General features: G+C 61.3%; 2 protein-coding genes across 6 annotated transcripts in view; both read right to left on the bottom strand.

The window, feature by feature from the left end:
* The window catches only part of EHMT1 (euchromatic histone lysine methyltransferase 1), a 95,557-nt gene extending 92,927 nt beyond the window's left edge, over positions 1-2,630 (bottom strand). For 3 of the 5 annotated variants that reach the window (XM_028520731.2, XM_036022521.1, XM_036022520.1), the window contains exon 1: positions 2,570-2,630. In XM_028520731.2, the coding sequence (XP_028376532.2) occupies positions 2,570-2,590 (21 nt within the window). In that variant the 5' untranslated portion in view covers positions 2,591-2,630. The remainder of the gene's footprint in view (positions 1-2,569) is intronic. The other 2 variants (XM_028520740.2, XM_036022519.1) reach the window with 1 other exon arrangement.
* Positions 2,631-5,051: 2,421 nt separating this feature from the next.
* Positions 5,052-12,921, bottom strand: ARRDC1 (arrestin domain containing 1). Its single transcript, XM_028515746.2, has 8 exons — positions 12,751-12,921; positions 7,899-8,009; positions 7,468-7,518; positions 7,215-7,369; positions 6,806-6,988; positions 6,552-6,728; positions 6,062-6,473; positions 5,052-5,987 (listed from the first exon to the last, which is right to left on the bottom strand). Exons 1-8 carry the CDS (start codon positions 12,866-12,868, stop codon positions 5,923-5,925), a joined length of 1,272 nt encoding a protein of 423 aa, XP_028371547.1. The 5' UTR covers positions 12,869-12,921; the 3' UTR covers positions 5,052-5,922.
* Between the last annotated feature and the right edge of the window lie 4,631 nt (positions 12,922-17,552).

The raw sequence follows: 17,552 nt of genomic DNA, 5'->3' as shown, positions 1-17,552 counted from the left end.
GGCCACATGAGAGGCAACCACACATTGATGTTTTTCTCCCTCTCTTTCTCCCTCCCTTTCCCGCTCTCAATAAATAAATAAATAAATAAATGAAGAACTATATGGCACAGCTCAGATGGCACAATGACGACCTGAACAGGCTGATAAAGGTTCTGGACCTGACCCTGCCTGGTGTGGCTCAGGGGGTGGGGGGTTGTCCTATGAGCCAAAAGGTCTTGGGTTCGATTCCCAGTCAGGACACACGCCTGGGTTGTGGGCTGAGTTAGGGGCGACTTTCTCTTGCACATTGATGTTTTTCTCCCTCTCTTTCTCTCTCTCCCCCTCTTTCTCACTCTAAAAATAAATAAATAAGATCTTTAAAAAAAAGATGCTGGATATGGATTTAGTCAAAACTGTGAGTTACCTACGTAAGAGAATATGCCAGAACTGAAATCACCCTCCAGCACCAGTGGGAGCCAGAGAACCCTGAAATCGCTGGCGACAGACACGACTACCCAGCACACGTGTTACGCATGTGAACCCTGAAATCGCTGGCGAAGACACAACACAGCACATGCTACACGTGTGGCTGCCGCCTTTCCACAGGGCAGCACAGGGGGCGGCTTGGTAAAACTCTCTCGGCACCACCTGACTTTTTAAACTGCATGCATGTGCACATGTTGCTTCAGGAACCAAAAAGGAAGGTTCAGGAAAGACACACAACAGCCACCCAGCTAGAAAAGTGCAGGATTGTCCTGGGACCCCTCTTGCTGAGAAGTGACATGTCCTTGGGTTCTAAGTCAAGTGTGCCACCCCACCGGGGGGGGGGGGGGGGCGCTGGGTGACCCTGGGCACCCTGGGGCCCCTGGGGCTCCACTTACTAATTCACAAAGTGGAGATGGAGAACATAGCCACCAACTCAGCAGTCCTTTCCAATGTCAAAAAGTAGTGACTGCCGCTCCGGTCCAGGAAAGCAGGAGACAGGAAGCCAGTGGGAGAGGATTCGGGGTCCACTCTGGCAGTCTAATCATCTGGTGATCAGTGAACCCTGGCCCAGGGCCCACCCACTGTCCAGGCGCTCCTGCACCTGGGCTTGGCGCCTGAACCCAGAGCCAGGACCAACCCGAAAGGTCCCCGCAGATCGCAGGTACACTGCGCGTTTGGCAAGTGGCGGCTCTGGCACCGCGCCACCTGCGTCCATCTTCTCAGCCACAGGCCCTGGAACCCCGGGTCTCGCGGGCCCGCTTCCTCGTGTGCCAATGGGGACACCCCGGCACCCCCTCCTAAGAACACGGCCATGCTTTCACGAGCGAGCTCTGGCAGCGCGGGCCACAGGCAGGGCTCAGTGCGCACCGGCTGTCACGGTCACCAGCCCGGGCAAGCCCTCCGGCCCAGGAAGCCTGGGGAATCGGAGACTTCCGGGCCGTCTGCTCATCCAGTGCTTACTAAAACCCTACTGTGTGCCAGGCCCTGGCAAGTGCCGGTCCTACGACGGACCAGTCCCAAGTCCCCACGACAGGACTCACCTGGAGGGCTAGTGCAGCGCCCGGTGCCATCGGGCATTAACTACAGAGCCGCTCCCCTACCAGCCAGCTCGGTGTCCAATTTACCTTCGCGTCCCCTTCCACGTTGCCGGCTCAATGCGTGCTCCTCGCACTGAATTAACGACCACCCTGCTCCTTCCGCTTCCTAATAGCAACGCCGCCAACTATGCGAGAGGAAAATTAATACCCGAAGAGTGCCCCCTCCCTGGACCCGCACAGACCCACAGGCCAGCGCACCAGGCCGGCTCTCCGATCTCGGGGAGTCCCCGCCGTTATCACCATTTGGGGGAGGAAACCCGCTCGGTCGCCACTTTCCCACGCCGGCCCCCGGGGGAGCCCGGAGACCGCGCTCTCCCGCATGTCCGCGGGCACCGGACGCGCCCCGCCGCTCCCTTCAGCGGGAAGCCGGTGTCTCCCCGGAGTTTTGGTTCCTGGGCCGCCACCCGCGACCACGAGCCAAGGGGAAGGCCAAGAGCGTTAACAAAAGAAGGGGAACTTTCTCCGCGCAGAGCCCGGCTGCACGGTCTGCTCGGAAATCCGCCCGAGTCGCGCACTCCGCGGCTGACAGCCGCCAGGGCCCGGCAGCATTGTCCGGGGGCACGCGCGCGGACCGCCAACTTTTCGTTCGAGGCGCGGCCGTCCTATTCGGAACAAAGTGGAAGGTCAGCGGCGCCGCGGCGGCGCCGGGAGCGCACAGCCTCGCCCGGCCGCCCCGCGAAGTTGGCCGGCGCGCCCCACTTTCCTTTTTGTCCTCGCGGCCCGCGGGCTCCGCCGGGCCCCCTCCGCCCCCTCCGCCCGCGCCCGCCCCGCCCCCGCCCGCGCCCGCACAAAGCGCGCCCGGCGCCGCGCGGCCCGCACGCCCCGGGCCTCGGCCCGGCCCGGCCTCGGCCTGAGGCGCGGCGGCAGCGGCGGCGAGGCGCGGGCCCGCCCTCCAGCGCCGCGCCCCCACCCGCCCGCGCGGAGCCCCCTCCCGCGCCCCGCGCCCCCCCGCCAGCCTCGCGTCGCCCGCCCGCGCCCGCCGCCGGCCGGCCGGCTCCGCTCCTCACCTCAGCATCGGCGGCGGCCATGGCCCGGGCCCGCAGCGTGGCCCCGCCCCTCCCGCGCGCCATCGCCCCGCCCGCGCCTCGCGGCCCAGGGCGGGGCGGGACGGCCGCGCCCCTCTGCGCCTGCGCCGGTGCCTGCGCCTGCGCGCTGCGGCCTAGACAGCGGCGTCCACGGCGCAGGCCTGCGCCGGACGGAACGGGTCGCGCGGGCCGGGCGAGGATGGGGGTCAAGCGGAGCGGCCTTCCGGGAGGCGCCGCGGCCGGGGCCTTCGTCCCCACGTTCTCACAGATAGCTTCTAGTTCTACTTAGGCATTCTAGCGGGCTGGCCGGGGTCGGAGAAGGACCCCTGACCTCTAACCCCGGACACGTCTTTCCGCGGGCCTTCACAGAGGGCGGGCCCTGCCCTGCGTCCTAGGGCGGTGCCCCAGCCGGGGTTGCGCCCATCTGGGAGGGCCCCCGGTTAGGAGCTGTGCGAGTGAGGGGCGGCGATGCCCGAGCTGGGGGCGGTGTCCGGACTGCGATGGCTGCCCCGAGGCGGGGGAGGGGAATGTCCCAATGGGGAGCAATGCCCCAACGTGGATGGATGTCTCGCTGGGAGCGTCGCCTCCGATGGAGTTAGTGGCTGCGCTTATGGGAGTCGCGGCGATTAGGGGCAGTGCCGCGGCTCGGGGGTGCTCTAGGCAGGAGCCTGTTGGGACTGTGAGCGACGTCCACGTGAACAGGGTTGCCCCCGTTTCGGGGTGCCCTGGTTAAGGGGGTGGGTGCCTGGCTGCCGCAGCCGGGCAGTGTCCCTCATCACTCCAAGCTCCATGCCCAGCACCTGCCTGTCTGCCCGCCTGCCACTCAGTTGTGCACAGGGCAAGACCTTTCCTGCGCCCCACCCTTCCCTGGACACCACTGGCTTAGGCCACCCATATCCTGACCTCCACCTGTGCCCTGGGAGGCAAGGAGAAAGTCGTGGGCAGAAGTGGGGTTCTCTGGCTAGTCTTGGAAACTAGAACTGAGGAGGCCGACTTGAAGATTCATCTGCCCCCAACCCCGTGAGGGCTCAGTCTCAGGGGAGAAAAACTCAGGAAAATGCCACTAAGTCTGTCATCGATGATGGTGCACACAGGTACAGAGGAGGGAATGGATGACCCTAAGTACCAAGAAACCTTCCATTTTCCTTTTGGGCAACCTAAGTCAGCTTGTGACAGGCTAGGGACCCCCAAGCTCTATCTGCAGCCCAGGACAGGGGCATCAGGAGCAGTCACCCACCCATCATGGCTGGGATCACTGAACCTGACCCACCTTCACCCACACCTGTCTCTCTGGGTCTGTCCTCTTCATCTCCAGTCCCGCCTTGGGCCCTAGTCTGTCCCTTCCCTGAAACACTTTCAGCTCAGGCATCTGTGGCTGGCTTCTCCACCTTCCTTGAGTCTCAACACCACCTCTTCAGGGAAGCCTCCCTGGCCTCTTAAAAATGACGCTGCACCCCAGAACTTAGTTGCTTCATTTTACTCCATAACCATATTGTCTGTCTTCCTCACTACAGTGTAAGTCCGGAAGGTCAGGGGTTCTGGTGTGCCCTAGTGCCTAGAACTATACTTGCATTTGTTGAATGAATAAATGAGTTAAGACATGGAGAAAAGTCCTTTACCAGGCAAATACAAACGAGCATCAGAGGTAGGCTACACTCCCACTTTGCACAAGTGCAACCCGCCCTGACCCTGGTCTGATCACAGGTGACCTGTGTCAGATGCTGTTCTCAGCACGTGACTATTAACTCTAACCATCAGGTCAGTCGTGAGAGACGGACACTGTTCTTACCCACATTCGGTCAGTGTGCAAACCATAGCACAGTAGTTGAATGCATTCAAGGCCACACAACTGTCAGGAGGCAGCGATAAAATCAGAACCCACGTGGAGTTCCCTTTCGACAGAGGCCACGGCTCCCGGCAGAGATTTTAGATTACCCTGTTTGTGGCATGCTTTCCTCTGGTATTCACCGTCTTCCTGCTCCACAAACAGTAACATTTGGCCGGGGACATGGCAGCCGCTAAAGAGCACATTTCCAGCAGCAAAGGATGGCCAGTGGGATGAGTGCAAAGGTTGGAGGTGTGGGCCCAGTGAGTGGGATGCTGGTGAAAACTCGAACAGCCACCCGGTACAGGGTGTGTGTGGGGTGGGGGAGGCCGGGAAGTCTGGACAAAGAATAACAGTTCCATCGCCAGGCCCAGATCCTCCACCTCTGGACTGTCCAATGTTCCAAGAAATAAACTTGTCACATTGGGGATACAGGGGCTCGACCCGTCCCCTCGTAGTCCCAGGAGCTTGTTACAGACTAAGGTACCGGAGCCAGGCTCACCCTGCACCATATGGCAAGCAGGACTTCGAATCCAAAGCCTTAGCCCCACTTCCAGTGTTTCTCGAAGTCTGTTCCAGGATCACTGGCCGGGAAGGGTCTGGAACGTCTGCAAGGATGTCCCTGAGAAACGTCTTTCGGCAAAACCCCGGCTTTTTATTTGCGCTGGGGTTCCTTGAGAGCTAAATGACAGCCCTTAAAAACACAGACCTCGGGGTCAGGCCTGAGTGGTCGTACTGGATGGGAGGTGAGAAGCAGTCTCAGCCAGATGTGACACCTGAGGCCAAGCCCAAGGGCGACCCTCTCCTCACCCGACCGGATCCCGGGCGCAGGAGGTTTAAACCGCGCTGCCTGCAACGATGCGTGCTCAGCGGCTGGCCCACGAGCGTGTTTATGAAGTGGAACAGGGTGGCCTCCTCCCCGTCACAAACCCATCTTAAATTAAGGCCAGAGCTCCAGACATGAAACCTGGCTCCCAAGGAACATCCCTATGCAGCGCCGGGAGTCCGAGCACCACCTCTAGCTCTCGCTCCTCCGGGGCGCATGCGGCCCAAGACACCCGGAAGGAGGAGGGGCCCGGTCCGAGGAGAGGGACTCACCCCGGAAAGGGCGGGGCCTAGGAAAGGGGGCGCGCCCGGGGAGAGCTGGGCCTGGGTGAGGGGGCTCGCCCGGTGGGAACGGGCGGGGCAAGGGGGCGCGCCCGAGGGGATGGGGGCGTGTCCGGGGAAAAGGCCCCCAGGCTGGACCCGCACCTCCAGACGCAGGAGGGCGCCCGAGAGGCCGACCTGCGCCCTGCACTACAAATGAAGCGCTTTATTTACACCTGTCCGTCCAGTCCCGCCGCTGGGAGAGGCCGACTGCAGGGGCCAAAGAGGAGGCCCAGGGGAGGCAGAGGGCCCGGCAGCGCGTGAAGAGTCCTGAGTAGGCCGGGCCAGGCCGGGAGTGAAAGCATGAGGCCCTGAGTCCCACAGCAAAGGTCAGCCCGCCTGCAGAAGGCGGATCGGTTCAGGGTCAGCTCCCTGGGGTCAGGCCGGGGTCCGCACCGCCGCAGCTCTGCTCGTAGGACGGCGGAGCCTCTGCGGAGAGACAGCAAAGTCTGTAAGGGGCTGGTGGCACACCCTCCCCAGCCAGGCCCTAGGCCCCCACTTACCATAGGGGTGGCCCCACGAACTGTACTCTGGGGGGAGAATCAAGGTACCAATGGTGGGCACCGCCCCTCCGGACCCCTCCGCAAAGTAGGGCACAGTGGCACCTGTGGAGATGCACAAGGCAGGGGGCAGGGGGTGGGATGCAGGGCTGCCGTCCAGAGGACAGAGATCAGGACCGCCAGACAGTGGCTGCTGCGAATGGCTCTGGGTGATGAGGGAGACAGGGTCTGCGAAGTGGGGGTAGCCAGCAGCCGCCTCTGCTTCCTCCTGGGGCGGCGCAGAGGGCACCACGGAGGGCAGAGCCCCAGCAGGCGGCCCAAGGCCTGGCCGGGGGCTCAGCGGGGCTTGGTTCACAGCGATATTGCCAATGAAGACCGGGAGGGTCACGGAGGCTTCAGGCGCCTTCAGGGAGACCTGCGAGGGATTGGGGCGGGGGTGAGGCTCCAGGTTGCCAGGCCCACTCCCCCAAGCCATCCCCCCCAGCTCCAGCACCTGCAGGTAGTAGTCCACGTGGATGAGGCTGCAGCCCGGCAGGGCAGACTGAGGCAGGGCAGGCACCAGGATCTGCTCTTGCCACTGCGTCTGCCTCCAGGCCTTGACGCCGGCGCCCTCCACCTCCGCAATGGTCCGCACGTCGTAGATCCAGCGCTTGGCCTTGTAGGAGACTTTCTGGGGAAGGAAGAGCCAGCCTGTGAGCACCGACAGGCCGGCCACCTGCCCGCCCACCATCCCAGGGGGACTCTGACCTGCAGCAGACTGGCCACGACGGGGCTGGTGTCCTTGCCTGACTGGTTCTCGATGTCCACCTGCAGCCGCAGCACCTGCCCCACCACATAGCCTCGGAGGTCTGTGCTGGCTGTGAGGACCACGCTGCCCGTCTTCACCAGCTTGTAGGAGAACTTCTTGGTAGCGGAGGCCACATTGGGTTGCTGGGGGTGGGGAGGGTGGGGAGGGGGTTGGTGGGGTGGGCCGGCTGGACCCCGGTGGATCCTGGACAAGGCCGCTTAGCCCTGCCATGCCCCCACCCTGGACAAAGCATGGTCAGCCGAAGACAGAGGTCACTGTTCTTGCAGACCTTGGCCCCTGTACCTCGAATGGGGACTGGGCATCGGGTCAAGGGGAGGGCCACCCAGGGGGCTGCTGGCCCATCCTCACCTCGATATCCGGGATGCTGTTCAGGTTCAGGGGGCTCAAGATGTAGAAGACACAGCTGCACTGGTGATCCTTGGAGAAGCGTGGCGTGTCGATGGTGGCCCGCACCTGGTGCACGATCTTCCCAAAAGGTCCCTCGAAAGACGTGGGTGCCGTGGCTGGAGAGAGAGCAGAGACTGGCATCCCACTGCCCCCCCCACCCCTCACCCTCCCCCACCCTCTGCCACCACTAGCCCTGGCCAGGCTGGGCCCTCACCAGGAAGCAGAAACTGGAAAGGGAAGTTGTGCTCTCCGGTGGGCAGGCTCCCTGCAGAGACAGGAGGAAGGGTGAGGGAGAGGGGACCTCAGGAGCCCGAGGTGACACTGCAGCACCCAGGAAGAAGCAGGCACTGGAGCCAGCTGGCTCACACTGCATCTGGCTTCTGGGATTCCCAGCCTCCGTATCCAGCGCCACAACAGCATAGGGTCATGGCCAGGGCCAAGGATGGGGGACAAGAGCTTGGCTTGAACAACTGGGGTAAGGGCTGTTCCAGGGGTGGGAGCCCACCCACACCCAGGAGAAGCTGCCCCCTCAGCCACCCATCCCCTACCAGACGAAGCCCAATATCTGCCAGGGAGAGAAACCCATCCGGGCTCACGGCACAGGGAAAGGATGGTCATGTACGGGGTTCCCAGAGGCAGACTTACCCTTGTCAGCCAGCGACAGAGTGCTGTTGAAATAGCCCTCCTCCACCACCCATGCAGCGTCGTTGGCCTTGCTGGAGACCCTGCAGGAGCCTGTGCAGCTTACTCGGATGGCTGCAAGAAGGCGGGACTGTGTGAGCCCCAGTGAGCTGCTGGCTCAGGCCCCTTCCTGTCCCCCGCACAGGGTTCTGGTGGGGCTGGCAGCACCCAGGTGCAGGGCAGTCCCCCCAGTCAGGCCCTGAGGAGGCCAGCAAATGGTCTGCTGCCTTTAGAAGACATCGGCCCATCCCCCATCCTGGGGTGTTCACAGGGAGCTAGGGTGGTGAGGAATGGGGTGCCATCTGTTCTGCAGCCCAGGAAGGCCTCAGGGGTCACCCAGAGGACCCCTGGGCAACCCCCAATTGGGTAACCGTGGCTCCAGCCACGCCTGAACCCACTAGACCTGTGAGAACCCCGCCCTCTGCTCGGGGTGCTGATGAGGATCAGAGGCCTGGGGCACTGATGACCTCTGACCCCGCCTTCACGCTGCCTTACAGGCAAGTCAGTTAGGCTGGAAGCTGATGGCTGGCCCTCCCAGGAATGTGGTCAGACCTGCCCGGCCAGCAAAGGCACCCAATTCTGACACACTGGAGAGTGGGGACTTGACTTCCTGGGCCAGCACTGCCCAGGAGAGCTGATCTCCTGCATCCAGAGAAGGCGGGGTCCTCCCCCCCACCCCGACTCCCCAGTGGAAGCGCCACCCTCCGCAACAGAGGCTGCCCCCCCCAACCCTCTTCTGTGGTCAGGAACTCGAACTCCGCAGTCCCACACACACGCTCAGAGTGCAGTCCAGTCCAGTACAGTCGGAAGGCCGTGGCTGGACCCAAGCACCGAGCAGGGCGGGAGCTTGGTGACAGGCAGCAGAGCTGCAGGGCTGAGTCAAGGCCAAAGACTTTAGTCGCACCTGGTACATCTCTGCCCAGACCCACTTCCTCCCGTGACTTGATAGTCAGGTGAAGGGAAACTGACTCAGAATCTGATACCTGCCTGATGGAGCCACCAGGCAGGAAGAACCTGGTGTCCCCAGTGCCCAGCACCAGGGGTCAGCCCGGTCAGTGCCACCAGCCCATTCCACAACCTCCCCAGAACGGCCCCACCTTGCTGACGCAGCTTCCTGTGGGTCACCCTGAGCACACACAACTTCCTTCATGACCCTGGCTCGCTCCCCGGCCCCATCAGCACTGCCAGTGACCAGCCCTCAGCCTCTGTGTCAGCCCAGCCGCACCTCCGGACCTCAGTCCTGCTTTCTAGCCCGAGATCCGTCAGCCGGGCCCTCCTGGGCCCTGACCCGGAAGTGTTCCCACCCTGAGACCTGGGGCACCAGGGCTCCTGCAGGCCAACACAGCCCAAGAGCAACCAGGCAGGGGATGGCAGGCACAGAGGGGAAGGGTGACTGTGACCTAGGGAGAAGACGCCCTCGCAGGTCAGGAGGCCACACAGCTTTAACCCTCCCCGTGGGCAGGGCGCATTCGCCCCTTGAACCTGGCCGTCCTGGGAACACTGGGGCCGACAGAGTATGCCAGAAGGGTGCAGTGGGCCCCAGACTGGCCCGATGCCAGCTGAGCCCTACCAAGCCACACACTCACGGAAAAACTGCCCTGCCTACCTGTGTCTGAATGCCTACCCACAATGCCCTGGGACATCATAAAATGGTTGTTTAAACCACGTGGTTTAGGAATGATTTGTCACTCAGGGGTTTACATAGTAGCAGATAACAGGAACAGATGTCCACCTCACCAGAAGTCAGGGAAACTCAGAGGACTTACCACTGTAGCCACTCAGATTGGCAAAAATTAAATATTTGACATCTAATCAAAACACTCGACATTCTGACATCAGAGTGACCAAACGCAGGCTGGCACAGGCCTGCAGAAGGGCCAGGCAGTGCCCTGGTCCCAGGCACACACCAGGGCACCCAGCAGGTCTCGGAATCGCACATTGTTTGCTCAGGAGCCTGGAGCGTCCCTGGTCACAATGGCCCACCGCGCAGGCACAGCCCATTTGTCCGCGAGCTTGCGGCTAAAAGACTCGCTACCCCACCTGGGCCCAGCCCCCTGAATTCAGGTGAATGAGCTGTGGGCACACCTGACCCCCCTAAAACGAACAGTATCAAACCAACCCTTGGGGTGTCCCAGAGGGACTGGAGGTCTGTGACCTTCCCGACGCCCTTGCAGAGCCCCATGTCACACAGACACACAGAGGTCCAGTCAGGCGCCCTGACTGAATGCGCAGCCTGCAGTCACTGTCGTGGGGTCAGACCGGCCTGTTCCCGTCCACCCTCTTCTGCACAGGGGAACAGTGGAGGTGCGGAGGGGACACACAAAGCGAGTCGTCCTGCCCCCTGGGGGGACATCTGCCCCTGGACGACAGCATGGCCCTCACACCAGAGTGTGTGCCCGCCCACGGCCTGGGACGGGGCCAGGTGTGCTCTGCAAGCCTCCACCGCACAGCACCACACCGGCCGCAGAGCCGCCGTGCTGTGCCGTCCAGGTTCGCAGCTGCTCAGCTGTACCCGACGCTCAATGAGTGACGAGAGGCAGGCGCAGAACGGACGGGTGTCCGTGTCTGGACATTTCGGGCCGCTCCGGTTCTCTAAGGAAAATCATCATGTAGACCTTGTTCCAGAGTGACCTCCGGAGCTGTCCTCTCTGGCCAGCGCTATCACCTGGCCGGCAGCCCCCTCCCTTGCCCCGTCCTCAGTCTGACCACGAAAACTTCTGCTCACCCCTCCCCTGCACCCATAGGTCTCTCCCACCGTCTGCCAGGTCCCACACGCCTGGAGCAGCCCGGCCTCTGCCACATCCTCTCACTAAAGCTTAGCCCACGAGCCACTTCTCTCTGTCCTGGTTCCAAATCTGCCACACGAGCACACCAGCGCCCACCTCCAGGGCTGCTGTGAGGGTTCACCGAGTGGGAGCACGGCAAGCGGAGAGGGCGGCATCTGGCCTGTGCCAAGGGCACAACGAGTTAGTGGGGCTGGGGGCTGGCTGCCGCCCCTCCCTCTGGGTTCTGCCTGGGGGGTGGAGGGCCTCCCCATGGTATCGCTGGCTGGTAGCAGGAGCTCAACAAGCCTTTTAATAAATTTTAAAAAAAGAACCACAGCCTCTCCTTTCCCACACCCAGGCAGGGCTTGGAGAATGCCCCCGAAGCACCGGCAGCACCCATCTTCTCCCCTACTTGGGGCGAGCACCTTTACAGCTGGGACCATCGGGGAGCTCCCTCAGCCGTCTGTGGCCCAGCTGTCCGCTCCCCACATCCCACTGGCCACGTGAAGGCCCGGGGGCTCTGCCCAGCCCGGCCCAGTCACACACAGCTTAGGCCATCCCTTCACTGTGGTCCACATCTGCCTGCTGTCCAGGGCCCCAGCTACAGAAGGGTGACAGGGTGGATGCGCCAGGCAATGGCCCCAGCACGGGCATCTGTGGTGCATTTGTCCACCCGGCCATGAGCCTGCGCCTCCTTCCTGTGGCCCTGCATGGCCCTCTCCCCTCGGCCAGGAGCCCTCCAGCCCCATCTCATGTCTCACCTGTTGCTTGTGCCCCAGAGAAGAACTGTACTGTCCCTACTGTGCCCCCTGCCACAGCTACTCCCATTCAAACCCCAAACTTCAACCGGGGAGACCAGAAATGAGGCGACCACATCATGGGAGGAGGCTCCATGAGGCTGGACCCCTAACAAGAGGCACCTGCCCCAGCTTCCTCTCAGACCCCTGTAGCCTCACACTGTCACATGCTGGGGCGGGTTAGGCCTGTCCAGCATGGAGAGGTGGCTGTCCCAAGAGTTTAGTGGCCTTCAGTCCTCAGCAGGGACCAGAAGTGCTGAGTTGTCAACCACACAGGTGTCTGGGAGGTCAAGGCGCAGGGGGAAGCCCGGCAGCTGTGGTTTTGGCCAACGATCCCAGGGCAGAGGAGCAACCTAGCAGGGATGCACCACACGACCTTGCACTCAGAGCCAGGGGTCCCTGGGCTGTGTCTTTGCCACGCCCCCCGCCCTGAGGACGGAGCCCCAAAGTCCCAACCAGAGCCGGGTCTACACCTGGAACAGCAGAGGAAGCCAGCACCTATGGAGAGCCCTAACAAGGGCCGCTGCAGCAACCCGATCCCCAGTCCCGAGGCCCCAGATGTCTGCACCAGCAGCGGGACTGGCCAGGAGGGCTCAGGTTCAGCTCCCACATGCCGGCTGGGCCCCGGGCCTGGGGCCCGCAGGAATATCCAAGACACCCCCAGAACACAAGGACGAGCTTAAGCTGGATGTAAGCGGGTGCAGGAGTGCACGGGTGCGGAGTGGGTCCTGCTGGGGACCTGCACAGGGTTGGGACTGTCTGCGAAGAGGAAGGGCCTGCACCAGGAGCCTGGGTGTGTGGGAGAGAAAGCCCAGCCTCCAGGTGAGGGTCCATCAGGTGCAGGCCTCAGCGGACCCTGCATATCCTACAGGGAATGTCGGAGGCGTGCCTGTGTCCAGTCAGAGTGGGCTTCAGCAATCTGGACAGGCTCTAAGACCCCGCCCCCAGGCGGAGAGAACAGGAAAGGCAGAGAAGGAAGACGGCCACCCAGGCCTGGCTACTTTGCCCCGACCGCCGCCGGCCTCCCACACCGGAGGGTCAACACAACCCCGCCAGCCCCACCCAACCCTCCCCGCAGCCGGGGAATCCGCGTAGAGCCCACTCGAGCTCCGGGCTGCCGGGAGGGGCAAGGGGATTTTCCCAGGCTCAGCGCCACCCGTAGCCTCTTCCGGGAGCCCTGGCCCTGCCCTAGGTACCGGCACAGCCACCTGAACCTGCCCGGCCTGGCCCACCCGGAGGCGACCCCGCGCCCACCTCGGAAAGGCAGCGGCGCCCCCAGGCATACGCGGACGGTCCCTGCCAGCGGCTCCCCGGGGCTGTAGACGACGCGGCCGCGGCTCAGGCGGATCTCGAAGAGCTGCACCCGCCCCATGCCGCCTGCGGGCCAGGCCGCACCGTCACTCACTGACACCCCCGCCCGCCTGCTGGCCCGCTGTGTTCTGTGCACCGCCCCGGTCCGACACGCCCTCGACCCCGCCCCGTGCTCGACGACGCCCCGCCCACCAGCCCACCCCCGTGTTCGACCACGCCCCCGATCTGGCCACGCCCTGTTCTCGGTCGGACACGCCCTCGGTCACGCCTTATGCCAGCCAGGCCCATCCCCCCCCCCCGCCTCGGCCACGCCCCCGCCCCGTCCACCTCCAACTCGGCCACAACCCTATGCCGCGGGGTTCCTTCCTTGTCCTGTCCCCCAACACCCTGCAGGTCCCCAGCCCGCGCCAGTCTGCCCGCAGCCCCGACCTGGCCCGCAAGGTGGAGGTCTGCGGCAGGTCGCGGGAATCCGGCGCACGTGCGCCCCCTGCTGCCTCAGGAAAGCGGCCACTTCACCTGCCGAGGGGGCGGAGCCATGCCGTGGCCGGAGAAAGGGGGCGCGGGGTCGCGGCCGGCTTACTGGAAGGTCCCTCGCTGCGCCCAGCGCGTCACTCCGCGGAAGGACGTCAGGAGGGCGGGCTGGCGTGTGTGCGCCTGCTGCGTCCGCGCGGCGGTCCTGGGGCTCGGGGTGGGTGCCTAGGGGAGCCCTCCCTGAACACGTGGGTGTGGGGCTGGAGAGGAGGGAGCGCGGGTCGGAGGCTGCGTGGGGCGGGATGCGCGTGACTCCGGGGCGCCGAGGGACATCTAAAGATGTATCGTTTTCAAAAAGCGGCTCTGTGCCGAGAGAATTGCAGCGCACGGCGAGTGCGCACGGGAGACCGAAGAGCCTGGGAAGGAGAAAGCTGTGCTGGCTCTAAGAAGCTTGCAGTGGGCGCCCACTGCTGGTTACATATGGGGTGCTTGAGGGAGGACGTCGAGGTATGGGGTGTGGGAGAAACCCATGACCCACAGAGTCTGAGATGTCCATTGGGCACTTCTGTGCACGAGTTTGGGGGAGACGAAGGACCAAGAAGTGGTTACACACTCAAGACATGAGAGTTTGAGGTGAAAGCCACAGAAACCCAATCTAGCCCCGAAGCAAAAGGAAAGGAGACTTGCAGGCCGCAGGGGTCCCGCTGGGCCAGTCGAGGAAAGGGAGGCCCCACTTGGCTCCTGCAGCACCCTGCTGTACTGTACCCCGGAGGGGGTCTGGTTAACCACGGTGCCAAACGGGGGAATTCCTGAACAAGGAGTTTAGTGCGCCCAGGGAAAGGAGGGAGATCGTGGGCAGTCCAAAACGCCCAGTGTCCACAACAGAAGTCAAGAATGAAGGTTTCAGGAAGGAGAGGGAGATGGCGGGTCGGCTGCTGCTGAGATGGAGTGAACCAGGACAGCAGAGCGGTGGCCTTTGTACCCTCTGCCTCCCACAGCCAGACCCCCAAACGGCCCTGCGAGGCCTTCATTCTGACCCCATCACCCACCCATTGATGTATGGAAGCTGCACGCAGCTGCCCTGACCTTTGTCCCCAAGTCCCTTCCTCTTCCTCCCCCGCACCCAGGCTCTCCCGGAGCCTCTCCAGTGTGGATGTTTATTTTCACACAACTTCTGTACCTCCCGGCTTAGAGGTAGCTCAGGTGCCCCCACCCCCGACCCCTGTGGCCACTTCCAGACCATTTCCCCGTCACCCTGAAATCTCCCAGCGCTAACTCTCACCTTCTCAGAATAAAACCCCACCGCCCTCCACTGCTGCCCTCGTGTTCAAGGCCAGGTCCGTCCCCCTTATGTCTTGGTGACGTCAGCTCCTGGCTCACCATCATCTCTCCAGTCCCACTTTGCAGGAATTTTTAGTAACTTCAGGATCCACATAGGTGATCCTTCCTACCCTCTGGCCTTGGTCTTAAAAATGTGCCCAGGATTTATTTTCATCGGGTGAGGTGACCAACACAGACAACTGCTTGAAGAAGGAGCTTAGTACTTACTTACCCAAGAGGAGGGCAGAGCCACCCCACCCGGCCACATGGGAAGTGCCAGGGTTGGTTGGCCCAGAGCCCGTCCCGTGTTTTCTGTGGGAAGGAGTGGGTGATGCAGCAGAGGCAGCGTGAGCATGCTTCGGGGCAGAGAGCGTGAATGAGCTCAGTGGGCTCTGGGCTACGGGGTCCTCTCTCGGTGCCCGATACCTGGCCCTGGGGTGAGTTTAGCAGAGAAATACTGGCATGAAGTGTGAGTTAGATAAAGGAGGTGGGCCCAGGCCGGGTAGCTCAGTTGGTTAGAGCATCATCCCAACACACCAAGGTTGCAGGTGTCATCCCTGGTCAGGGCACATACAAGAATCAACCAATGGACGCATGAAGAAATGGAACAGTGAAATCAATGTTTCTGTCTCTCTGAAATGAGTAAATTTATATAGACATAGATATAGATAAGGGAGGTGGGGGTATGGGCTCCGGATTGGTCTATATGTAAAAGGTGTGGTCTCAGAAAATTGCTGTCTCTAGGAATTAGTCCGGGGAGGGTCAGTCCCTCCCCAGCCAGCAAGGGCCCCCAGAAGTCAAAGCATCATAAATAAGAAAACAGGCCCTGGCTGGTGCGGCTCAGTGGCCTGAGCACTGGCCTGGGAACCAAAGGGTCACCGGTTGATTCCCAGCCAGGGCACACGCCTGCCTTGTGGCTTTAAGCCTTGGTCAGGGCACGTACAACAAGCAATGAATGGCTGTTTCTCACATCAATGTTTCTCACCCTCTCTTTCTCCCTCCCTTCTCCTCCCTCTAAAAATAAATAAGTGAAGTGTTTAAGAAAATAAAATAACACCATCAATACAGCTCTTGTCTCCATGAGTCCTGTCCTCCAAGAACTCCCGCAGACTTCAGCAGCTCCCTCCAACGGCTTCGCCAGTCAGTCTGCAGGGCTGTCTGCCCACCCCTGCCCTCATCCCCTTCTGTCTGCACTGTCTCTCCCATCGCAAGACGGGCTCTGCTCAAGTCGCCTCTCTTCTCCTTGCCTTCTCCGGAGCAGCCGAAACTGGCTGGAGGAAAACACAGTCGCCCTGACTGGTCCTCCCTGATGCTGCCAGGCCCTCCTCCCGTGTCACCCTAGCTCCTTCCTAGCTAGTCAGTCAGTCAGCCCTTGTCCCTCCTCCTTGAACCACCAACCGTTGCTGCCTTCTCCTCACTCTCGGGCGATGACCTTGTTCTCGACTGAACTGAACACCTGGAAAAGTTCTCATCAGAAGATAATGCCCCAAACTTCTGCCTTCACACCCACTCCACACCGTCCCTGAGCAGCACCCCCGCTCCCATCGAAAGCTGCCTCCTCACTCCTCGCCTCTCCCAAAATTCTTCCACCTCTTTTTTACATCATCGACTTCCCCTTTTCTCTTTTTTAAGAATTTTATTTATTTATTTTTAGGGGGGGGGAGAGAGAAAGAGAGGGAGAAAAACATCAGTGTGTGGTTGCCTCTCATGCGCCCCCTACTGGGGACCTGGCCTACAACCCAGGCATGTACCCTGACTGAGAATCGAACTGGTGACTCTGGTTCATGGGCCCTTGCTCAATCCACTGAGTTACACCAGCTGGGGGAACTTCTCCTTCTCTTTGGGAGTCATTCTGTTGAACAAACATGCTCTTTCCTCTCTGACTGTAAAAACGATTACTTTTGACTTCCCTTCTCTTTCCAGTTTTGGCTCTGTTCCCCTGCTCTTGGTTTTAACACACACACACACACACACACACACACACAGCTTTGGAAGACTTGTCTGTCTCATGACCAACAACTCTTTTCTTCCATTCCTCCTTACCCCGCACCCCTCCATCAACACTGTGCTTCTAAAGACACCAGTGCCCTTGTGTTGCTCAGTCTGTTGACTGACGCCCATCCCCCATCTTACAGGACCTACCAGCAGTGTTCCGTGGCCAACCGTCCCTTCCACATACACTCTTTACCTGGCCTTCTCCTGATTTACCTCCCACCCAACTTCTTGGTTTTCTTTACTGGCTCCTCCTCTTCCCCACTGTCTTCCCCTCAATATGGGAGTGCCCAGGGCTCACTCTTCGACCTCCCTTCCTCTTTCCACATTTTTCACATGGCGATCTTCGGAATGCAGTGAGCGTGTGACACGGAGAGTGCCACACTGACGCCCCAGGCCGGAGATCTGCCCCCAGCCTGAGGCTCACATGGGCAACCGCCTGTAGCCTTAACACGGAGCATGAGTACGAAATACATGCTTACTTTGTGAAGCCATTAGAACTTGGGGTTGTTGGTTACCGCAGGATAACCAGGGCTGCCCCGACTGCTACAGAACACTGCCACCATGTGTGTCCAAACACCGTCGCCTTGGGGCTGGGTCCTCGCACTCCCTTCTGAACAGCCTCTTTCCCTCCACTCTCTCCCCGCACAAACTGCTGTCTCCATCAGCCAGTGCGATTCACCAAAAAGCTACTCCTCTGTCCAAATCTTCCTATGGCCTTGCTTTGTTCTTCTGGTTTTTAATTTCTCGATTACAGTTGACATGCGAGATTGTATTAGTTTCAGTTGTACAGCATGGTGATTAGGCATTTACATAACTTGCAAAGTCTTCACCCCAGTAAGTGTAGACCCGCCCAGCGCCACACATAGTTAATACAATGTTATTGACTGTATTCCCTATGCTGTCTGTACTTTACATCCTGGGACTGTTTTATATGTGGCAATTTGTACTTCCTTTTTAAA

This window comes from Phyllostomus discolor, chromosome 3 (genome assembly GCF_004126475.2).
Source record: "Phyllostomus discolor isolate MPI-MPIP mPhyDis1 chromosome 3, mPhyDis1.pri.v3, whole genome shotgun sequence".
Taxonomy (NCBI): Eukaryota; Metazoa; Chordata; class Mammalia; order Chiroptera; family Phyllostomidae; genus Phyllostomus; species Phyllostomus discolor.
This window is presented reverse-complemented; position numbering and strand designations above follow the sequence as displayed.

What these genes read in the sequence shown, in the direction of transcription:
- ARRDC1 (XM_028515746.2), bottom strand. Translation starts at nt 12,868, where the DNA reads ATGGGGCGGGTGCAGCTCTTCGAGATCCGCCTGAGCCGCGGCCGCGTC. An exon ending in TCTGTCGCTGGCTGACAAGG is followed by an intron (nt 7,519 to 7,898) that starts GTAAGTCTGCCT and finishes CTGTCTCTGCAG; the next exon opens with GGAGCCTGCCCACCGGAGAG. An exon ending in ACAGCATCCCGGATATCGAG is followed by an intron (nt 6,989 to 7,214) that starts GTGAGGATGGGC and finishes CCCCACCCCCAG; the next exon opens with CAACCCAATGTGGCCTCCGC.